This window comes from Mustelus asterias, unplaced genomic scaffold (assembly GCF_964213995.1).
Source record: "Mustelus asterias unplaced genomic scaffold, sMusAst1.hap1.1 HAP1_SCAFFOLD_348, whole genome shotgun sequence".
Classification (NCBI taxonomy): Eukaryota; Metazoa; Chordata; class Chondrichthyes; order Carcharhiniformes; family Triakidae; genus Mustelus; species Mustelus asterias.
This window is the reverse complement of record NW_027590307.1, coordinates 465,001-489,344: the sequence shown is the minus strand read 5'-3', so window position 1 is coordinate 489,344 and position 24,344 is coordinate 465,001. Positions and strand designations below refer to the sequence as shown.

Sequence of the window (24,344 nt, the reverse complement as noted above, 5' to 3'; positions counted from 1 at the left end):
GCCGTGGTGAGTATTCCCTCCCCCTCCTCCGTCTCCTCCCTCCCCCCTCCTCCGTCTCCCTCCCTCCCCCCTCCTCCGTCTCCCTCCCTCCCCCTCCTCCGTCTCCTCCCTCCCCCCTCCTCCGTCTCCCTCCCTCCCCCTCCTCCGTCTCCCTCCCTCCCCCCTCCTCCGTCTCCCTCCCTCCCCCTCCTCCGTCTCCCTCCCTCCCCCCTCCTCCGTCTCCCTCCCTCCCCCTCCTCCGTCTCCCTCCCTCCCCCTCCTCCGTCTCCCTCCCTCCCCCTCCTCCGTCTCCCTCCCTCCCCCCTCCTCCGTCTCCCTCCCTCCCCCCTCCTCCGTCTCCCTCCCTCCCCCCTCCTCCGTCTCCTCCCTCCCCCCTCCTCCGTCTCCCTCCCTCCCCCCTCCTCCGTCTCCCTCCCTCCCCCCTCCTCCGTCTCCCTCCCTCCCCCCTCCTCCGTCTCCCTCCCTCCCCCCTCCTCCGTCTCCCTCCCTCCCCCCTCCTCCGTCTCCCTCCCTCCCCCCTCCTCCGTCTCCCTCCCTCCCCCCTCCTCCGTCTCCCTCCCTCCCCCCTCCTCCGTCTCCCTCCCTCCCCCCTCCTCCGTCTCCCTCCCTCCCCCCTCCTCCGTCTCCCTCCCTCCCCCCTCCTCCGTCTCCCTCCCTCCCCCCTCCTCCGTCTCCCTCCCTCCCCCCTCCTCCGTCTCCCTCCCTCCCCCCTCCTCCGTCTCCCTCCCTCCCCCCTCCTCCGTCTCCCTCCCTCCCCCCTCCTCCGTCTCCCTCCCTCCCCCCTCCTCCGTCTCCCTCCCTCCCCCCTCCTCCGTCTCCCTCCCTCCCCCCTCCTCCGTCTCCCTCCCTCCCCCCTCCTCCGTCTCCCTCCCTCCCCCCTCCTCCGTCTCCCTCCCTCCCCCCTCCTCCGTCTCCCTCCCTCCCCCCTCCTCCGTCTCCCTCCCTCCCCCCTCCTCCGTCTCCCTCCCTCCCCCCTCCTCCGTCTCCCTCCCTCCCCCTCCTCCGTCTCCCTCCCTCCCCCCTCCTCCGTCTCCCTCCCTCCCCCTCCTCCGTCTCCCTCCCTCCCCCCTCCTCCGTCTCCCTCCCTCCCCCCTCCTCCGTCTCCCTCCCTCCCCCCTCCTCCGTCTCCCTCCCTCCCCCCTCCTCCGTCTCCCTCCCTCCCCCCTCCTCCGTCTCCCTCCCTCCCCCCTCCGTCTCCCTCCCTCCCCCCCTCCGTCTCCCTCCCTCCCCCCTCCTCCGTCTCCCTCCCTCCCCCCCTCCGTCTCCCTCCCTCCCCCCCTCCGTCTCCCTCCCTCCCCCCTCCGTCTCCCTCCCTCCCCCCTCCGTCTCCCTCCCTCCCCCCTCCGTCTCCCTCCCTCCCCCCTCCGTCTCCCTCCCTCCACCCTCCGTCTCCCTCCCTCCCCCCTCCGTCTCCCTCCCTCCCCCCTCCGTCTCCCTCCCTCCACCCTCCGTCTCCCTCCCTCCCCCTCCGTCTCCCTCCCTCCCCCCTCCGTCTCCCTCCCTCCCCCCTCCGTCTCCCTCCCTCCCCACTCCGTCTCCCTCCCCCTCCCCCCTCCGTCTCCCTCCCTCCACCCTCCGTCTCCCTCCCTCCCCCCTCCGTCTCCCTCCCTCCACCCTCCGTCTCCCTCCCTCCACACTCCGTCTCCCTCCCTCCACACTCCGTCTCCCTCCCTCCACACTCCGTCTCCCTCCCTCCACACTCCGTCTCCCTCCCTCCACACTCCGTCTCCCTCCCTCCACACTCCGTCTCCCTCCCTCCACACTCCGTCTCCCTCCCTCCACACTCCGTCTCCCTCCCTCCACACTCCGTCTCCCTCCCTCCACACTCCGTCTCCCTCCCTCCACACTCCGTCTCCCTCCCTCCACACTCCGTCTCCCTCCCTCCACACTCCGTCTCCCTCCCTCCACACTCCGTCTCCCTCCCTCCACACTCCGTCTCCCTCCTCCCACACTCCTTCTCCCTCCCTCCACACTCCCTCCCTCCACACTCCCTCCCTCCACACTCCCTCCCTCCACACTCCCTCCCCCCCCCCCATTTTCTCTCTCGCTCTCTCCCTTCCACTCTTTGGACCCCCTCCCCGCTCTTTGGGCCCCCTCCCCGCACTTTGGGCCCCCTCCCCGCTCTTTGGACCCCCTCCCCGCTCTTTGGACCCCCGTCCCTTCTCATTGCCCCTCCCCCCCTTCCCATCCCCGATCCCACTCAGTGTCTCTCTCTGTCTCTGTCTCTCCCTCTACTTCCTGCGTCTCTGACCACACTCTCGGTTAGTAAGGTCCAGTGTGTAAGCACTTCCTCCTGCGCTCACATAAGGCAGGCTGTAGCTGACAGTGTGCAGTGTGTGTGATATATCCTCTCGGACAGGTCACTGAGCAGCCAGCGATGCAGTCCCTCCTTGCCCTGCTCTTCCTGCTTCAGGCCATGCCAGCAGGTGGGTAACACATTTCCTCCTCTTTAATTTCTATTTCTTCATCCCCCACTGTGGTCTGTGCCTCTCCTGCTAAATTCCTTTCAGATCTCACCAGCCCATCCCCTCCAAATGAACCTGCTAATTTATCCCCTCGTAAGGGGGTTTTAATTGGGTTGGTGCCAGTCACAAGAGGCACCAGTTATGTTACAGTTTTGGTTTGGAGTGTCTGGTGCCCACACCCTTTATCTCTATTGGCTCATCATCCGGCAACACCTCAGTTTTCAAATCCATCCACGGCCCTTTCACCCTCCCAACTCTGTAACCTCCTCCAGCCCTGACAACCCTCCCAACTCTGTAACCTCCTCCAGCCCTGACAACCCTCCCTATCTCTGTAACCTCCTCAAGCCTCAGCAACCCTCCCTATTTCTGTAACCTCCAGTCCCTACAACCCTCCCTATCACTGTAACCTCCTCCAGCCCCTACTACCTTCCCTATCTCTGTAACCTCCTCCAGCTTCTACAACACTCCCTATCTGTAACCTCCAGTCCCTACAACCCTCACTATCTCTAACCTCCAGTCCCTACAACCCATCCCTATCACTGTAACCTCCTCCAAGCCCCTACTACCTTCCCTATCTCTATAACCTCCTCCAGCCCCTACAACACTCCCTATCTGTAACCTCCAGTCCCTGCAACCCTCAGTATCTCTAACATACTCCATCCTCTACAATCCTCCCTATCTCTAACCTCCTTCAGCCCCTACAACCCTCCCTATCGCTGTAACCTCCTCCAGTCCCTACAACACTCGCTATCTCTGTAACCTCCTACAGCCCTCCCTATCTCTGTAACCGCCGACAGCCCTGTGGGATGTCTGCGCTCCTCCAATTCCAGTCTCTTGAGCATCGCCCGATTCCCATCGTTCCACCCTTGGCGGCTGTGCCTTCAGCTACCTGGGACCTGACCTCTGAAATTCTCTCCCTAAACCTCTCGGCCTCTCACTTTCTGTTTCCTCCAAAACGCTCCTTAAAACCCTCCTCCTTTGCCCAAGCCCATGGTCACCATGTTTTCTGAGGTAGTTCTGTGTCAAACTTTGTTTGCCAAATTCCTTCCATGAAAAGCCCAGAAAGGAACTAAATAAATGTACATTTTTGACCGGGAAAAGCTCGGATTGTTCTCCTTGGAAGTTTAAGGGGGGCATTGAATTGAGGTGTTCAAAATCAGGAAGTGTTGGATGGAGTGGATGAGGAAAAAGTTTCCAGTGACAGGAGGGTGGGTTACCAGATGGACACAGAAAGAAGAGAATCGGTAAAGAACCAGAGAGGAGGGTGAGGAGGAATGTTTTTACACAGCAAGTTGTTGTGATCTGGAAGGTGCCGCCTGAAAGGGCGGTGGAAGCAGATTCAACAGCAACTTGCAAATAGGGGAGTTGGAGAAAGACATGAAGGGGAGAACTGGCAGGGAGATGGGAGAAAGAGCGAGGGGGAGTTGGATTAATTAGAGAACTCAGAGCCAGCATAGGCATGATGGGCCGAATGGAGGAACGGGAGCTAGAGGTAGCTCTGTCAACGAGAGAGAGAAGTAAAAAAACCAGGCCCTCTTTCTCGGTTGCAAGATATTGTGAATCACGATGATGCATTTTTAAAAAGCGGGCATGTTGTAAACTCAGAGAAGGTAATGCAGGCGAGAGTCAAGCTTCAATAAGGAAGTTGACACTTTTTTATTTTGAGATGTGGTGACTGGGGTTAGCTCATCAAAATGGCTGCTTCTCTTTGTTTTTAACTGCTCCGCCATTGCGAAATGGTACATGTGAGAAGCGGAAATCTGTTTGTCAATGCGGTTGGAGAACTGTGGGGTGGTTGGGTGGGGGAGGGGGAAGTAGCCTCTCTCCATATAAGTGGGGGGAGGCTACTGTACCTCATAAGAACATAACATAAGAAATAAGAGCAGGAGTAGGCCATCTCGCCCCTCGGGCCTGCCCCGCCATTCAACAAGATCATGGCTGATCTGAATCGAATCAGTTCCACTTACCCGCCTGCTCCCCATATCCCTTAATTTCCTTATCGATCAGAAATCTATCTATCCATGATTTAAACATATTCAACGAGGTAGCCTCCACCACTTCAATGGGCAGAGAATTCCAGTGATTCACTACCCTCTGAGAGAAGAAGTTCCCCCTCAACTCTGTTCTGAACCGGCCCCCACTTATTTTGAGGCTGCGCCCCCTAGTTCTGGTTTCCCTTCTAAGTGGAAAGAATCTCTCTACCTCTACCCTATCCAGCCCCTTCATTATCTTATATGTCTCTATAAGATCACCCCTCAGCCTTCTAAACTCTAATGAGTACAGACCCAATCTGTTCAATCTCTCCTCATAATCTACACCCCTCATCTCCGGTATCAACCTGGTGAACCTTCTCTGCACTCCCTCCAAGGCCAATATATCCTTTCGCAAATACGAGGACCAAAAGTGCACACAGTATTCCAGTTGCGGCCTCACCAGTGCCTTGTACAGTTGCAGCAAGACCTCCCGGCTTTTATACTCCATCCCCTTTGCGATAAAGGCCAACATTCCATTTGCCTTCTTGATCACCTGCTGCACCTGCAGACTGAGTTTTTGCGATTCGTGCACAAGGACCCCCAGGTCCCTCTGCACAGTCGCACGATGTAATTTTTCTCCATTTAAATAATATTCCAATTTACTATTATTTCTTCCAAAGTGGATAACCTCACATTTGCCAACGTTATATTCCATCTGCCAGATCCTCGCCCACTCGCTCAGCCTATCCAAATCTCTCTGCAGACTTTCCACGTCCTCCATGCAATTCGCTTTCCCATTCATCTTCATGTCATCAGCAAACTTTGATACCCTACACTCCTCCAAATCATCTATGTAAATGGTAAACAATTGAGGCCCCAGCACCGATCCCTGCGGCATGGCACTGGTCACCAACTGCCAACCAGAAAAGCACCCATTTATCCCAAGTCTCTGCTTCCTGTTAGATAGCCAATCCCCAATCCACGCCAACACCTTACCCCCAACTCCGTGTACCCGTGGACAGCACGGTAGCACAGTGGTTAGCACTGCTGCTTCACAGCTCCAGGGACCTGGGTTCGAATCCTGGCTCGGGTCGCTGTCTGTGTGGAATTTGCACATTCTCCCTGTGTCTGCGTGGGTTTCCTCCGGGTGCTCCGGTTTCCTCCCACAGTCCAAAGATGTGCGGGCTAGGTTGATTGGCCATCCTAAATTGCCCCTTAGTGTCCCGGGATGCATAGGTTAGAGGGGTTAGTGGGTAAATATGTAGAGATATGTGGATAGGGCCTAGGTGGGATTGTGGTTGGTGCAGACTCGATGGGCCGAATGGCCTCTTTCTGCACTGTAGGATTCTATGATACCCCAATCTTCTGCAGTAACCTTTTATGAGGCACCTTATCGAATGTCTTCTAGAAATCTAAAAACACCACATCCACCGGTTCCCCTCTGTCAACCGCACTCGTCACATCTTCATAAAAATCCAGTAAATTCGTCAAACACGACTTTCCCTTCATGAATCCATGCTGCGTCTGCTTGATCGAACCATTCTTATCCAGGTGCTCTGCTATTTCCTCTTTAATGATGGACTCCAGCATCTTCCCAACTACGGACGTTAAGCTAACCGGCCTGTAGTTACCCGCCTTTTGTCTACTTCCTTTTTTAAACAGCAGCATAACAGTAGCTGTTTTCCAATCAACCGGCACTACCCCAGATTCCAGTGAATTTTGATAAATAACTACTAACGCATCTGCTATTACCTCAGCCATTTCTTTCAGTACCCTGGGATGCATTCCATCCGGGCCCGGGGACTTGTCTACCTTCAGTCCCATTGGTCTACCAAGCACTACCTCTTTAACAGTAATTGTATTAAGGACCTCACCTCCCACCAACTCTCGATCTCTAATATTCGGTAAACTATTTGTGTCTTCCACCGTGAAGACCGACACACACAACTTAGCTAAAGTCTCAGCCATTTTCTCGTTTGCCAACACCATATTTTACCCCACCCCATGGGTGGCATGGTGGCACACTGGTTAGCATTGCTGCCTCACAGCGCTGAGGACCTGGGTTCAATTCCTGGCTTGGGTCACTGTCTGTGTGGAGTCTGCGCATTCTCCCCATGTCTGCATGGGTTTCCTCTGGGTGCTCCGGTTTCCTCCCACACTCTGAAAGACGTGATAGTTAGGTGCATTGGCCATGCTAAATTCTCCCTCAGTGTACCCAAACACAGGCGGGTGCCCGAGTGTGGAGACTAGGGGATTTTCACGGTCACTTCATGTAAACCTACTTGTGATACTAATATGTAAACTTTAAAGTGGCCCCCTCTCCATTCATCATTTAACAACTCAAATCCAAAAATGTCTGCCAAATTAAAGACCAGGACAATATTCAGGCTTGGGCTGATACGTGGCAAGTAACATTCACACCAAACAAGTGCCAGACAATAACCATCTCCAACAAGAGAGAATCTGACCATCACTCAATGACATTCAAAGGCATTATCATCACTGAATCGCCCACTATCAACATACTGGGGGTTACCATTGACCAGAAACTGAACTGGACTAACCATATAAACACAGTGGCTACAGAGCAGGTCAGAGGCTGGGAATCCTGCGGCGAGTAACTCACCTCCTGACTCTCCAAAGCCTGTCCACCATCTACAGGGCACAGGCAGGAGAGTGATGGAATACTCCCCACTTGCCTGGATGAGTGCAGCTCCAACAAGAAGCTCGACACCATCCAGGATAAAGCAACCCGCTTGATTGGCACCCCTTCCACAAACATTCACTCCCTCCACCACCGACACTCAGTGGCAGCCGTGTGTACCATCTACAAGATGCACTGCAGCAACTCACCAAGGTTCCTGAGGCAGCACCTTCCAAACCCACCACCATCTACAAGGGCAGCAGATACCTGGGAACACCACCACCTGGAAATTCCCGTCCAAGTCACTCACCATCAGACTTGGAAATATCACCATTCCGTCACTGTCGCTGGGTCACAATTCTAGAACGTCCACCCTAACAGCATGGTGGGTGTACCTACATGTCCAGGACCGCGATGATCTTGTCTAATGTGCCCCCTCGTGTGTGGAATTCACACTGGGATTTTATGAGGAACCTTTCAGTCCGTTAGCAATAAATCATATTGAATGCAAATATTCAGTGACAAATATACTGAAATGAAAACAGCCAACTTTGGTGTGTTCCAATGGTGCACTCGGTTAGTGTATAGTACTTCTACAGGAATGCAGCCAGCGGGCAACGCCGAGGCTCTCTATCACCGCCTCCAGGGATAATTAGGGATGGGGAATAAATACATGTGAGAAATCACACAAACCAATAGAAATTACAGCAGATTAATTTACTTGCACCCCTTTGAACCTCCTCTCCCCCAAATTTAAGCATTTATGAAGTGCACTATAAGAGGGTCAGTCCTGAGGGAGCGCTGCACTGTCAGAGGGTCAGTACTGAGGGAGCGCTGCACTGTCAGAGGGTCAGTACTGAGGGAGTGCTGCACTGTCAGAGGGTCAGTACTGAGGGAGTGCTGCAATGTCAGAGGGTCAGTACTGAGGGAGTGCTGCACTGTCAGAGGGTCAGTATTGAGGGAGTGCTGCACTGTCAGAGGGTCAGTATTGAGGGAGTGCTGCACTGTCAGAGGGTCAGTATTGAGGGAGTGCTGCACTGTCAGAGGGTCAGTATTGAGGGAGTGCTGCAATGTCAGAGGGTCAGTACTGAGGGAGTGCTGCACTGTCAGAGGGTCAGTACTGAGGGAGTGCTGCAATGTCAGAGGGTCAGTACTGAGGGAGTGCTGCACTGTCAGAGGGTCAGTATTGAGGGAGTGCTGCACTGTCAGAGGGTCAGTATTGAGGGAGTGCTGCACTGTCAGAGGGTCAGTATTGAGGGAGTGCTGCACTGTCAGAGGGTCAGTACTGAGGGAGCGCTGCACTGTCAGAGGATCAGTACTGAGGGAGCGCTGCACTGTCAGAGGGTCAGTACTGAGGGAGTGCTGCACTGTCAGAGGGTCAGTACTGACGGAGTGCTGCACTGTCAGAGGGTCAGTACTGAGGGAGTGCTGCACTGTCAGAGGGTCAGTACTGAGGAAGTGCTGCACTGTCAGAGGGTCAGTACTGACGGAGTGCTGCACTGTCAGAGGGTCAGTACTGAGGGAGTGCTGCACTGTCAGAGGGTCAGTACTGAGGGAGTGCTGCACTGTCAGAGGGTCAGTACTGAGGGAGTGCTGCACTGTCAGAGGGTCAGTACTGAGGGAGTGCTGCACTGTCAGAGGATCAGTACTGAGGGAGTGCTGCACTGTAACATGAGGTATAGATGTTAAACGGAGGCCTGGTCTGCTTTCTGAGGTGGGTGTAATGAATTACCCTTCCAAAATTGGATAGGTGAGGGGTAATTGGGGTTGGAGGTAATCTCCTGACTGCTGGAATCAATACCTACCCGAGTACTGACAAAATTGCAAAAATCGCACTGGGACATCACTGCTCATGGGAACTTAGTGTGTGTGAATGGGGAGGGGGAAAGGGAATGAGAGAGCCCACAGGGGGAGAGGGGGATACTGAGTGGGGATATGTGGTGCAGACAGAGGCAGAGAGGCTGGAAAGAGAGAGGACAGGAGGTCAGAGAGGAGCGAGGGAATGTGAGGACCTGGTGGAGATCGGAGGCAGTGAAGTGGCTGAGAGAGGATCAGAGTGGATGAGATGACTGGGGTGATGATGAGAGGGTGAAATGTGTGAGGCGTCACCCGCAGCAGCATAGAGGAGCCTGTTTATTAGAAGCTGCAGGCAGGAGAGGGTAACGGGGGTGGAGAGGAAGTGACCATTCAGATCACAATCTTCCCCAACTCTCTACCTCTCACCACAAGGCGGGCACCGCCATTTCCACTGACAGAGCTGTGTCCAGAACAGAGTGAGAACGAACGGAAATGCTTAACTCACAACACAAATTAACTGGGACAGAGCGTGTTATATACACAGTATTCTCCATCACACCATCCCCATCAAACACTCCCAGGACAGGTACAGCACGGGGTTAGATACAGAGTAAATCTCCCTCTACACTGTCCACATCAAACACTCCCAGGACAGGTACAGCACGGGGTTAGATACAGAGTAAATCTCCCTCTACACTGTCCCCATCAAACACTCCCAGGACAGGTACAGCACGGGGTTAGGTACAGAGTAAATCTCCCTCTACACTGTCCCCATCAAACACTCCCAGGACAGGTACAGCACGGGGTTAGATACAGAGTAAATCTCCCTCTACACTGTCCCCATCAAACACTCCCAGGACAGGTACAGCACGGGGTTAGATACAGAGTAAAGCTCCCTCTACACTGGCCCCATCAAACACTCCCAGGACAGGTACAGCACGGGGTTAGATACAGAGTAAATCTCCCTCTACACTGTCCCCATCAAACACTCCCAGGACAGGTACAGCACGGGGTTAGATACAGAGTAAATCTCCCTCGACACTGTCCCCATCAAACACTCCCAGGACAGGTACAGCACGGGGTTAGATACAGAGTAAATCTTCCTCGACACTGTCCCCATCAAACACTCCCAGGACAGGTACAGCACGGGGTTAGATACAGAGTAAAGCTCCCTCTACACTGTCCCCATCAAACACTCCCAGTACAGGGACAGCACGGGGTTAGATACAGAGTAAAGCTCTCTCCACACTGTCCCCCATCAAACACTCCCAGGACAGGTACAGCACGGGGTTAGATACAGAGTAAAGCTCCCTCTACGCTGTCCCCATCAAACACTCCAGGACAGGTACAGCAAGGGGTTAGATACAGAGTAAAGCTCCCTCTACACTGTCCCCATCAAACACTCCCAGGACAGGTACAGCACGGGGTTAGATACAGAATAAAGCTCCCTCTACACTGTCCCCATCAAACACTCCCAGGACAGGAACAGCAAGGGGTTAGATACAGAGTCCTGACCCTCTGACAGTGCAGCATTCCCTCAGTACTGACTCTCTGTATGTGGGTGTCACTGGCCAGACCAGCATTTATTGCCCATCCCTAATTGCCCTTGAAGGTGGTGGTGAGGTGCCGCCTCGAACTGCTGCAGTCCCTGTGGTGTAGGTACACCCACAGTGCTGTTAGGGAGGGAGTTCCAGCATTTTGACCCCGCGGCAGTGAAGGAACAGTGATACATTTCCCAGTCAGGATGGTGTGACTTGGAGGGGAACCTCCAGGTGGTGGTGTTCCCAGGTATCTGCTGCTCTTGTCCTTCTAGATGGTAGTGGTTGTAGGTTTGGAAGGTGCTGCCTCAGGAACCTTGGTGAGTGGCTGCAGTGCATCTTGTAGATGGTACACACGGCTGCCACTGAGCGTCAGTGGTGGAGGGAGTGAATGTTAGTGGAAGGGGTTGCAATCAAGGGGGCTGCTTTGTCCTGGATGGTGTTGAGCTTCTTGAGTGTTGTTGGAGCTGCACCCACCCAGGCAAGTGGGGAGTATTCCAGCACACCCTTGACTTGTGCCTTGTAGATGGTGGATAGGCTTTGGGGAGTCAGGAGGTGAGTTACTCGCTGCTGGATTCCCAGCCTCTGACCTGCTCTGGTAACTACAGTATTTGTATGGCTAATCCAATTCATTTTCTGGTCAGTGGTAACCCCCAGGATGGGGAATTCAGTGGTGGTAATACCATTGAATGTCAAGGATGCTCATCTCCTGGCACTTGTGTGGCGTGAGTGCTATTTGCCATTTGTCAGCCCAGGCCTGGATATTGTCCAGTTCTACATGGACTGCTTCAGAATCTGAGGAGTCGCGAATGATTCCCGGCTCGGGTCACTGTCTGTGTGGAGTTTGCACATTCTCCTCGTGTCTGCGTGGGTTTCCTCCGGGTGCTCCAGTTTCCTCCCACAGTCCAAAGATGTGCGGGTTTAGGTTGATTGGCCAGGTTAAAAAAAAGAAATTGTCCCTTAGAGTCCTGGGATGCGTCGGTTAGAGGGATTAGCGGGTAAAATATGTGGGAGTAGGGCCTGGGTGGGATTGTGGTCGGTGCAGACTCGATGGGCCGAGTGGCCTCCTTCTGCACTGTAGGGTTTCTATGATTCTATGGTGCTAACATTATGCAATCATCAATGAACTTGCACAAAAATACACATTGGAAGAGTGAATTATTGACATCAGTTGATGGTTGAGTCTGCAACAGCAATAAGTGTGAAAGATAAATGCATAAGAAATAAATATAAAAAAGTTAAATATAAAAGATTATAAGGAACTGCAGATAAACTGGAAAATGACTAGTTTTGACCAGTACTGGACACATCACCAGTATTACTGGCATTCCTCCTCGCCTGCCCGTGTGGCTGCTATCATTAGCAGTATTAACGGGCAGTTTCTACTGGGAAACCAGTTCTGACCAGTTCTCATTTCCCCATTTGAAGCTGGACCTGGTCCAGAATTACTGGAACTTCCTCCTCACGTTATGATGGAGGGAAGATATTGATGAGGTCGCTGAAGATGGCTGCACCCTCCGATGTGACCCTGAGGAACTCCTGCCTCCTCAGGGATGAGAGGTGGGTCCACAGCAGTCCTCTCGAGGTCAGAGCGATTGGATTGGCAAGTCGCGCCTTGGTGTTAAAGTTAATTTTGCAAAGGAGACAGAGCCTATAATAGACCAGCCACACTCACTCGCCGTTTCATGTGGCTTTTCACAATGTGCTTGTGTAACCTTGTTAAATTTCCTCCTTCAGTCCAAGAAGTGTCAGTATCCGAAAATGAAATCACCAACACCAGAGAGAAAGACAGACAGACAGAGAGAGAGCGACACAGAGAGAAAAAGTGGTTTATTTATTTGTCACAAATAAGGTTTACATTAACACTGCAATGAAGTTACTGTGAAATTCCCCTAGTCGCCACACTCCAGCACCTGTTCGGGTCAATGCACCTAACCAGCACATCTTTCAGACTGTGGGAGGAAACCGGAGCACGCGGAGGAAACCCACGCAGACACGGGGAGAATGTACAAACTCCACACAGACAGTGACCCGAGCCGGGAATCAAACCCAGGTCCCTAGTGCTATGAGGCAGCAGTGCTAAATCACTGAGCCACCGTACCACCCTAGAGAGAGACAGAGACACAGAGAGAGAAACAGGCACAGTGAGAGTGGGGGACAGAACACGACAGCGAGGGGGACAGGCAGAAAGAGAGAGAGGGAGCATGACAGAGAGAGAGAGAGACAGTGAAAAAAAGAGAGCAGGAGAGAAAGAATCAGGGAGAGCGAGAGATACAATGTGAAAGAGAAACCGAGAGAAGAGATAGGGACAAAGAGTGAAGAACAGACAGATGAAGGCAGAGACGGGGAGGGAGGCAGAAAGGTTGAGAGAGAGATAGAAAGTGAGTGTGTAGGGGACAGGGAGAGTCTGAGAGACGGGGAGTGAGAGAGAGAGACACACATAGAGAAAAAGATAGACATATAGAGAGCGAACGGAATAAAGCACGAGACATAATGTAATAGCAAGAGACAAAAATGGGAAAGTCCACCAACGCCTCTACTTTCTCAGAAGACTAAGGAAATTTGGCATGTCAGCTATGACTCTCAGCAACCTTTACAGATGCACCATAGAAAGCATTCTTTCTGGTTGTATCACAGCTTGGTATGGCTCCTGCTCTGCCCAAGACCGCAAGGAACTACAATAGGTTGTGAATGTAGCCCAATCCATCACACAAACCAGCCTCCCATCCATTGACTCTGTCTACACTTCCTGCTGCCTCAGCAAAGCAGCCAGCATAATTAAGGACCCCACGCACCCCGGACATTCTCTCTTCCACCTTCTTCCATCCGGAAAAAGATACAAAAGTCTGAGGTCACGTACCAACCGACTCAAGAACAGCATCTTCCCTGCTGCTGTCAGACTTTACAATGGACTTACCTTGCATTAAGTTGATCTTTCTCTACACCCTAGCTTTGACTGTAACACTACATTCTGCACTCTCTCCTTTCCTTCTCTATGAACGGTATGCTCTGTCTGTATAGCGCGCAAGAAACAATACTTTTCACTGTAGGTTAATACATGTGACGATAATAAAATCAAATTTCTGGAAAATCTCAGCAGGTCTATCAGCATCCGTGGAGAGAGATTGGGCCAATGATAAAAGTCCCGATGACCCTTCATCAGAGCTGCTAACTGGAGTTGTCCAGATTTGAAATGTTAGCTCTAGTCTTTCTCCACAGAGGCTATCAGATCTGATGAGATAGAACAAAGAAAAGTACAGCACAGGAACAGGTCATGACCATGATGCTCTAACTAAACTAAAAATAACCCCTCTGTCCTTAGTTGGTCCGTATCCCTCTATTCCCTCCCTATTCATGCACCCATCTAAATGCCTCCTAAACATTGCTAATGTGCCTGCTTCCACCACCTCCTCTGGCAGCGCGTTCCAGGCACACACCCCTCTCTGTGTGAAAAACCTCCCCTGCACATCTCCCTTAAACTTTCCCCGTTTCACCTTGAACCTGAGCCACCTTTTAATTGACACTTCCACCCTGGGAAAAAGCCTCTGACTATCGACCTTGCCTATGTCTCTCATAATTTTGTAGACCTCTTATCAGGTCTCCCCTCAGCCTCTGTCTTTCCAGTGAAAACAATCCTAGTTTATTCAACCTCTCCTCATAGCCAGAACCCTCGAGACCAGGCAACATCCTGGTGAACCTTTTTTGCAGTCTCTCCAAAGCTTCCATGTCTATCTGGTGGTGTAGTGGCCAGAACTGCACGCAGTACTCCAAATGTGGCCTCATCAAAGTTTTATACACCTGCAACATGATTTCCCAACTCTTGTACTCAATGCCCAAGCCAATGAAGGCAAGAATGCCGTATGCTTAATCACCTAGGCCACCTCTGTTGCCACTTTTAGGGAAGTGTGGACCTGCATGCCCAGATCCCTCTCTATGTTAATGTTTCTAAGGGTTCTGCCATTCACTGTATAATTCATACCTACATTTGATCCTCCAAAATGCATCACTTCGCATTTGTCTGGATTTAACTTCATCGGCCATTTCTGAGCTCAAGTCTTAAATCTATCTCCCTCCTGTTATATCCTCTGACAATCCTTGGCACTATCAGCAAATCCACCAATCTTCATGTCATCCATTAGTTTACTAATTTACTAATCAGACCATCCACATTTTCCTCCAGATCATTTATATATAATACAAACAACAGAGGTCCCAGGATAAAAGCAAATTACTGCGGATGCTGGAATCTGAAACCAAAAGAGAAAATGCTGGAAAATCTCAGGAGGTCTGGCAGCATCTGTAAGGAGAGAAAAGAACTGATGTTTCAAGTCCAGATGACCCAGAAACATCAACTTTTTTCTCTCCTTACAGATGCTGTCAGACCTGCTGAGATTTTCCAGCATTTTCTCTTTTGGTTAGAGGTCCCAGCACTGATCCCACTAGCTACAGATCTCCATTCTGAAAAACACTACTCTCTGTCTTCTATGACCAAGTAAGAAGTCTCACAACACCAGGTTAAAGTCCAACAGGTTTATTTGGTAGCAAAAGCCACTAGCTTTCGGAGCACTGCTCCTTCGTCAGGTAAGTGGGAATTCTGTTCACAAACAGGGCATATAAAGACACAAACTCAATTTACAAAATAATGGTTGGAATGCGAGTCTTTACAGGTAATCAAGTCTTAAAGGTACAGACAATGTGGGTGGAGAGAGGGTTAAGCACAGGTTAAAGAGATGTGTATTGTCTCCAGCCATGACAGTTAGTGAGATTTTGCAAGCCCAGGCAAGTCATGGGGGTGACAGATAGTGTGACATGAACCCAAGATCCCGGTTGAGGCCGTCCTCATGTGTGCGGAACTTGGCTATCAGTCTCTGCTCAGTGACTCTGCTTTGTCGTGTGTTGTGAAGGCCGCCTTGGAGAACGCTTACCCAAAGATCAGAGGCTGAATGCCCGTGACTGCTGAAGTGCTCCCCCACAGGAAGAGAACAGTCTTGCCTGGTGATTGTCGAGCAGTGTTCATTCATCCGTTGTCGCAGCGTCTGCATGGTCTCCCCAATGTACCATGCCTCGGGACATCCTTTCCTGCGGCGTATCAGGTAGACAATGTTTGGCTGAGTTGCAAGAGTAGGTACCGTGTACCTGGTGGATGGTGTTCTCACGTGAGATGATGGCATCCGTGTCGATGATCCGGCACATCTTGCAGAGGTTGCTGTGGCAGGGTTGTGTGGTGTCGTGGTCACTGTTCTCCTGAAGGCTGGGTAGTTTGCTGCGGACAATGGTCTGTTTGAGGTTGTGCAGTTGTTTGAAGGCAAGAAGTGGGGGTGTGGGGATGGCCTTGGCGAGATGTTCATCTTCATCAATGACATGTTGAAGGCTCTGGAGAAGATGTTGTAGCTTCTCTGCTCTGGGGAAGTACTGGATGACGAAGAGTACTCTGTCCGCCGTGCCCCGTGCCTATAACCAAGCCAGTTCTGTATCCACCTGGCCAGCCCACTCCGAATCCCTTAGTATTTGTATCCATCTCCATATAAACTACATCACAGCCCTCCCCTCATCAATTATCTTCGTCATCTTTTCAAAAACCTCAATCAATTTGGTGAGACATGACCTTCCCTGTACAAAACCATGCTACCTATCACTAACTAGTCCATTTTCTTCCAAATGTGCATCTATCCTGTCCCTCAGTATCTTCTCCAAAAGCTTCCCCACCACTGACATTAGGCCCCCTGGCCCAGAATTTCCTGGATTATCCCTGCTTCCTTTCATAAACAAGTGAGAAACATTGGTTATTTTCCAGTCCTTTGAAACCTTGCCTGTGGTCAAAGAGGATATGAAGATATTTGTTAAGGCCCCAGCTATTTCTCCCCTTGCCTCCCACAGTAACCTGGGATAGATCCACCCAGCCCCGGGGACTTAGAAACATAGAAACCCTACAGTGCAGAAACAGGCCATTCGGCCCATCGAGTCTGCACCGACCACAATCCCACCCAGGCCCCACTCCCATATCCCTACACATTTACCTGCTAATCCGTCTACCCTACGCATCTCAGGACACTAAGGGGCAATTTTAGCATGGCCAATCAACCTAACCCGCACATCTTTGGACTTGTCTACCTTAATGCAATTTAGGATACTCACCACTTCCTCCTTCGATTTATTGACATTCTCTAGAGCGCTCACACACCTATCCCTGACCTCAACATCAGTCATGTCCTTCTCCTTGGTGAATACTGATACAAAGTATTCATTAAGGATCTACACACAACTTCCCTCCATTGTCCTTGAGTGGGCCTACTCTTTCTCTTGCTACCCTCTTACTCCTAACATATGCATAAAAAGCCTTGGGATTCTCCTTGACCCTGTGTGCTAAAGATATTTCGTGGCCCCTTTTAGCCCTCCTAATTCCATGTTTAAGTTCCTTCCGACTTTCTCTAAACTCCACAAGGGCTTTGTCAGTTTTTAGTCGCGTAGACTAATCGTGTGCTTCCTTTTTCCTTTGGTCTAAGCTTACAATTTCCCTCATCATCCATGGTTCCTGAATCCTGCCATTTCTATCCTTCATTTTTTGCAGGGACATAGCTGTCCTGCACTTCAATCAACTGGCCTTTAAAAGCCTCCTCCATGCCAGACATGGATTTGCCCTCAAATAGCCGCTCCCAATCCACATTCCCGTTTCTGTTTAATTTGGATGTATTTGGCCGTTGCCCAGTTAAGCTCCCTCACTGAGGGGGGACTCTTGTCCTTGTCCATGGCTACCCGAAATCTTATGGAATTACGGTTGCTAAGCCCAGAATGCTCCCCCACTGAAACATCGATCTCCTGGCCCGGCTCATTCCCCAATACCAAGTCTGGTTTGACCCCCTCCCTGGTTGGATTGGCAACGTACTGCATCAAAAAGCCCTCCTGGACACATCTAACAAATTGCTCTCCATCTGAGCCCCTGGCTGTAAGGGGGTCGCAGTCAATATGGGGGAAGTTAAAGTCAGCCATCACAAATACCCTGCTTATTTCACACCTTTCCAGTAGCTGATTCCACATCTGCTCCTCTGTCTCCTGCGGGATGCTGGGAGGTCTATAGTACACTCCCAACATTGTGATTCACCCTTCCTATTCCTGAGCTCCACCCATAATGCCTCACTGTGAGATCCCTCCGATGTGTCCTCCCTCACACAGCAGTGATGTGCTCCCGAATCAGCAATGTAACTCTCCCACCCCTTTTGTTTCCCCTTCCGTCCCGTCTAAAACTACGATATCCCGGGATGTTAAGCTGCCAGTCCCTGTCCCTCCTTTAACCATGTCTCCGTAATTCTCAGTTCCAGAATTTTCTGCTTCAGATTATGGCACCTGCAGTAATTCACTTTTATCTTCGCGATGCACTGGGTGCTCAGTCCCTGGAGGGGTGGGCAGTTGGGTGGGTGGGGGTGGCGAGGGTTGGGGGGGGGCGGGGAGGGGGTCAGTGCTGAGGCTCCGTCCCGGTAGGGGGGGTCAGTGCCGGATGCTCTCTCCCGGGAGGGGGTGGGGGGTCATGCTGGCTGTTGTGTCCTGGGAGGGGGCGTCAGTGCTGGGTAACCGTCCCGGGAGTGGGGTCAGTGCTGGGTAAACGTCCCGGGAGTGGGGTCAGTGCTGGGTGCTCTGTCCCGGGAGTGGGGTCAGTGCTGGGTGCTCTGTCCTGGGGTGGGGGGGTGGGGTGGGGGTGGGGGGGGAGTCAGTGTTGTGAGCTCTGTCCCTATGGCTGGTCTGACAGTGGAACGTGTCCTAATATCTCCCCTCTCCTTTTACACAGAGGCACTGCAGCCGCCCGAGATCTGTTACGTGTTGGATGCTGTCCTCTTCGTCTACGGGATTGTGTTAACTGCCCTCTATTGCCGTCTGAAGGTAAGTTTAAGCAGGGCATGGATGAGTGACAGTGTGAGGGAGCTGGATTAACATCAGTAGAGATACAGTCAGTAACACAGGGTGCTGGGGGAGAGGGGTTACTGAGTGACAGTGTGAGGGAGCTGGATTAACATCAGTAGAGATACAGTCAGTAACAAGGTGCTGGGGGAGAGGGGTTACTGAGTGACAGTGTGAGGGAGCTGGATTAACATCAGTAGAGATACAGACAGTAACACAGGGTGCTGGGGATAGGGGTTACTGAGTGACAGTGTGAGGGAGCTGGATTAACATCAGTAGAGATACAGTCAGTAACACAGGGTGCTGGGGGAGAGGGGTTACTGAGTGACAGTGTGAGGGAACTGGATTAACATCAGTACAGATACAGACAGTAACACAGGGTGCTGGGAGAGAGGGGTTACTGAGTGACAGTGTGTGGGAGCTGGGTTGACATCAGTAGATATACAGTCAGTAACACAGGGTGCTGGGGGAGAGGGGTTACTGAGTGACAGTGTGAGGGATCTGGATTAACATCTGTAGATATAGTCAGTAACACAGGGTGCTGGGGGAGAGGGGTTACTGAGAGACATTGTAAGGGAGCTGGATTAACATCAGTAGATATAGTCAGTAACACACGGTGCTGGGGGAGAGGGGTTACGAGTGACGGTGTGAGGGAGCAGGATTAACATCAGGAGAGATACAGTCAGTAACACAGGGTGCTGGGGGAGAGGGGTTACTGAGTGACAGTGTGAGGGAGCTGGATCAACATCAGTAGAGATACAGTCAGTAACACAGGGTGCTGGGGGAGAGGGGTTACTGAGTGACAGTGTGAGGGAGCTGGATTAACATCAGTAGAGATACAGTCAGTAACACAGGGTGCTGGGGGAGGGGGGTTACTGAGTGACAGTGTGAGGGAGCTGGATTAACATCAGTAGAGATACAGTCAGTAACACAGGGTGTTGGGGGAGAGGGGTTACTGAGTGACAGTGTGAGGGAGCTGGATTAACATCAGTTGAGATACAGTCAGTAACACAGGGTGCTGGGGGAGAGGGGTTACTGAGTGACAGTGTGAGGGAGCTGGATGAACATCAGTAGAGATACAGTCCGTAACACAGGGTGCTGGGGGAGAGGGGTTACTGAGTGACAGTGTGAGGGAGCTGGATGAACATCAGTAGAGATACAGACAGTAACACAGGGTGTTGGGGGAGAGGGGTTACTGAGTGACAGTGTGAGGGAGCTGGATTAACATCAGTAGAGATACAGTCAGTAACACAGGGTGTTGGGGGAGAGGGGTTACTGAATGACAGTGTGAGGGAGCTGGATTAACATCAGTAGAGGTACAGTCAGTAACACAGGGTGCTGGGGGAGAGGGGTTATTGAGTGACAGTGTGAGGGAGCTGGATTAACATCAGTAGAGATACAGTCAGTTACACAGGGTGCTGGGGGAGAGGGGTTACTGAGTGACAGGGTGAGGGATCTGGATAAACATCAGTAGAGATACAGTCAGTAACACAGGGTGCTGGGGGAGAGGGGTTACTGAGTGACAGGGTGAGGGATCTGGATAAACATCAGTAGAGATACAGTCAGTAACACAGGGTGCTGGGGGAGAGGGGTTACTGAGTGACAGTGTGAGGGAGCTGGATTAACATCAGTAGAGATACAGTCAGTAACACAGGGTGCTGAGGGAGAGGGGTTACTGAGTGACAGTGTGAGGGAGCTGGATAAACATCAGTAGAGATACAGTCAGTAACACAGGGTGCTGGGGGAGGGGGGTTACTGAGTGACAGTGTGAGGGAGCTGGATTAACATCAGTAGAGATACAGTCAGTAACACAGGGTGTTGGGGGAGAGGGGTTACTGAGTGACAGTGTGAGGGAGCTGGATTAACATCAGTTGAGATACAGTCAGTAACACAGGGTGCTGGGGGAGAGGGGTTACTGAGTGACAGTGTGAGGGAGCTGGATGAACATCAGTAGAGATACAGTCCGTAACACAGGGTGCTGGGGGAGAGGGGTTACTGAGTGACAGTGTGAGGGAGCTGGATGAACATCAGTAGAGATACAGACAGTAACACAGGGTGTTGGGGGAGAGGGGTTACTGAGTGACAGTGTGAGGGAGCTGGATTAACATCAGTAGAGATACAGTCAGTAACACAGGGTGTTGGGGGAGAGGGGTTACTGAATGACAGTGTGAGGGAGCTGGATTAACATCAGTAGAGGTACAGTCAGTAACACAGGGTGCTGGGGGAGAGGGGTTATTGAGTGACAGTGTGAGGGAGCTGGATTAACATCAGTAGAGATACAGTCAGTTACACAGGGTGCTGGGGGAGAGGGGTTACTGAGTGACAGGGTGAGGGATCTGGATAAACATCAGTAGAGATACAGTCAGTAACACAGGGTGCTGGGGGAGAGGGGTTACTGAGTGACAGGGTGAGGGATCTGGATAAACATCAGTAGAGATACAGTCAGTAACACAGGGTGCTGGGGGAGAGGGGTTACTGAGTGACAGTGTGAGGGAGCTGGATTAACATCAGTAGAGATACAGTCAGTAACACAGGGTGCTGAGGGAGAGGGGTTACTGAGTGACAGTGTGAGGGAGCTGGATAAACATCAGTAGAGATACAGTCAGTAACACAGGGTGCTGAGGGAGAGGGGTTACTGAGTGACAGTGTGAGGGAGCTGGATAAACATCAGTAGAGATACAGTCAGTAACACAGGGTGCTGGGGAGAGGGGTTACTGAGTGACAGTGTGAGGGAACTGTATTAACATCAGTAGAGATACAGACAGTAACACAGGGTGCTGCGGGGGGGAGAGGGTTACTGAGTGACAGTGTGAGGGAGCTGGATTAACATCAGTACAGATACAGACAGTAACACAGGGTGCTGGGGAGAGGGGTTACTGAGTGACAGTGTGAGGGAACTGGATTAACATCAGTAGAGATACAGACAGTAACACAGGGTGCTGCGGGGGGGAGAGGGGTTACTGAGTGACAGTGTGAGGGAGCTGGATTAACATCAGTGGATTTACAGTCAGTAACACAGGGTGCTGGGGGAGAGGGGTTACTGAGTGACAGTGTGAGGGAGCTGGATTAACATCAGAAGGTTTCAATCGGTGAGTTGCACTATTTGGGAGTGAGAAACCTCTACAATTTTGGAATGAGGTCAATGCTTGTCTGCGGATATTCAGTTTGATGAATGGAGGATGTGGGGAGGGGTAGCTTGTCTTTTAGAAAGCAGCAGAGGAGAGGATGGAGGAGGAGACAAAGTCTGAGCCTCGCTCTGAAAGGTGAATTGATTCTCTTCTCCTATTCACTCAGCTCCAGATGAACAAGAAAGCAAAGGCACCTGCTCAGGGCTCGGAATACGAGGTAAAGAACATGGAGGCACCTGCGAACTGCTGCTGTGGGGGGCGGGCGGGTGGGGGGGCGCGGGGGGACGGTGGGGCTGCTTTCTCAGTGGCCAAATGAACCAGGAACAGCAGCATTACACAGGAGAGAAGCTCAATGGAAGCAATAATACCACCCTGCTCACTTCAAATACAGTCCTCACTCCACTCCATTCCAATACAATCCTCACTCCACTCCATTCCAATACAATCCTCACTCCACTCCATTCAAATACAACCCTCACTCCACTCCATTCAAATACAACCCTCACTCCACTCCATTCAAATACAATCCTCACTCCACTCCATTCAAATACAACCCTCACTCCACTCCATTCCAATACAATCCTCACTCCACTCCATTCCAATACAATCCTCACTCCACTCCATTCCAATACAATCCTCACTCCACTCCGTTCCAATCCAATCCTCACTCCGCTCCATTCAAATACAATCCTCACTCCACTCCATTCAAATACAATCCTCACTCCACTCTATTCAAATACAATCCTCACTCCACTCCATTCTATTCCAATCCTCACTCCACTCCATTCAAATACAATCCTCACTCCACACCATTCCAATACAATCCTCACTCCACTCCATTCAAATACAATCCTCACTCCACTCCATTCAAATACAATCCTCACTCCACTCCATTCAAATACAATCCTCACTCCACTCCATTCCAATCCAATCCTCACTCCACTCCATTCCAATACAATCATCACTCCACTCCATTCAAATACAATCCTCACTCCACTCCATTCAAATACAATCCTCACTCCACTCCATTCAAATACAATCCTCACTCCACTCCATTCAAATACAATCCTCACTCAACTCCATTCCAATACAATCCTCACTCCACTCCATTCAAATACAACCCTCACTCCACTCCATTCCAATACAATCCCCACTCCACTCCATTCAAATACAATCCTCACTCCACTCCATTCCAATACAATCCTCACTCCACTCCATTCCAATCCAGTCCTCACTCCGCTCCATTCAGATACAATCCTCACTCCACTCCATTCCAAACCAATCCTCACTCCACTCCATTCAAATACAATCCTCACTCCACTCCATTGCAATACAATCCTTACTCCACTCCATTCCAATACAATCATCACTCCACTCCATTCAAATACAATCCTCACTCCACTCCATTCAAATACAATCCTCACTCCACTCCATTCAAATACAATCCTCACTCCACTCCATTCCAATACAATCCTCACTCCACTCCATTCAAATACAACCCTCACTCCACTCCATTCCAATACAATCCTCACTCCACTTCATTCCAATACAATCCTCACTCCACTCCATTCCAATACAATCCTCACTCCACTCCATTCCAATACAATCCTCACTCCACTCCATTCAAATACAATCCTCACTCCACTCCATTCCAATACAATCATCACTCCACTCCATTCAAATACAATCCTCACTCCACTCCATTCAAATACAATCCTCACTCCACTCCATTCCAATACAATCCTCACCACTCCATTCAGATACAATCCTCACTCCACTCCATTCAGATACAATCCTCACTCCACTCCATTCAAATACAATCCTCACTCCACTCCATTCAAATACAATCCTCACTCCACTCCATTCCAATACAACCCTCACTCCACTCCATTCCAATACAATCCTCACTCCACTCCATTCCAATACAATCCTCACTCCACTCCATTCAAATACAATCCCTACTCCACTCCATCCCAGTACAATCCTCACTCCACACCATTCCAATACAATCCTCACTCCACTCCATTCAAATACAATCCTCACTCCACTCCATTCCAATACAACCCTCACTCCACTCCATTCCAATACAATCCTCACTCCACTCCATTCCAATACAATCCTCACTCCACTCCATTCAAATACAATCCCTACTCCACTCCATCCCAGTACAATCCTCACTCCACTCCATTCCAATACAATCCTCACTCCACTCCATTCAAATACACTCCTCACTCCACTCTATTCCAAAACAATTTGCACACAATTTACAGGTGAAATCTTCTTTCCAAAATTCATATTCAACTTCACTCGACACAATCCAGATACAAACATTCTTCCATTCAATTCAAAACCATACCTTTCTTGCAATGCAACATCTTACAGCTATCCATTCATTGAGTTAGTTCCAGTCTGCATTCTTTCAAATATATCAGCCACTGTTCCACTTCAAGTGTTTGGCTAATTGCCTCTGAAAGTTATACTTTTGCATCTCCTTCGACAACTCCACCACAACATACCATGTAAAAATATTTGATTTATTATTGTCACATGTATTAGTATCCAGTGAAAAGTATTGTTGTTTGCACGCTGTACAGACAAAGCATACGGTACATAGAGGAGGATGGGAGAGATTGCAGAATGGAGTGTTACAGTCATTTCTCCTCATCTCTCCCTCTGGTTCTCCAATCGATACTCTGCGATCAGTGTCTCTCTGGGCACTGACCCTCCTGTCACTGGAAACAGCGAGTGTTACCACATTTATGATATTAGACGACTTGATTAAATCTCCACTTCATCTTCACTGAACTCCAGGAAGAGCAGACACAATTCCTGCTGTCTGCCGAATCCCTGAAAACTGTTGTACCTCTCGAGAGACCTCAACCTATAACTGGGGGAGAGGTGAGTGAGAG

The 24,344-nt window shown here is 51.0% G+C and overlaps 1 protein-coding gene across 1 annotated transcript in view; it reads left to right on the top strand.

Moving 5' to 3' along the window:
* Positions 1 to 2,251: 2,251 nt before the first annotated feature.
* Positions 2,252 to 24,344, top strand: part of fcer1g (Fc epsilon receptor IgFc epsilon receptor Ig) — a 28,097-nt gene continuing 6,004 nt past the window's right edge. The window contains exons 1-3 of the mRNA XM_078204494.1: positions 2,252 to 2,426; positions 18,198 to 18,289; positions 21,602 to 21,652. Coding sequence (XP_078060620.1) covers positions 2,378 to 2,426; positions 18,198 to 18,289; positions 21,602 to 21,652 — 192 coding nt within the window. The 5' untranslated portion in view covers positions 2,252 to 2,377. The remainder of the gene's footprint in view (positions 2,427 to 18,197; positions 18,290 to 21,601; positions 21,653 to 24,344) is intronic.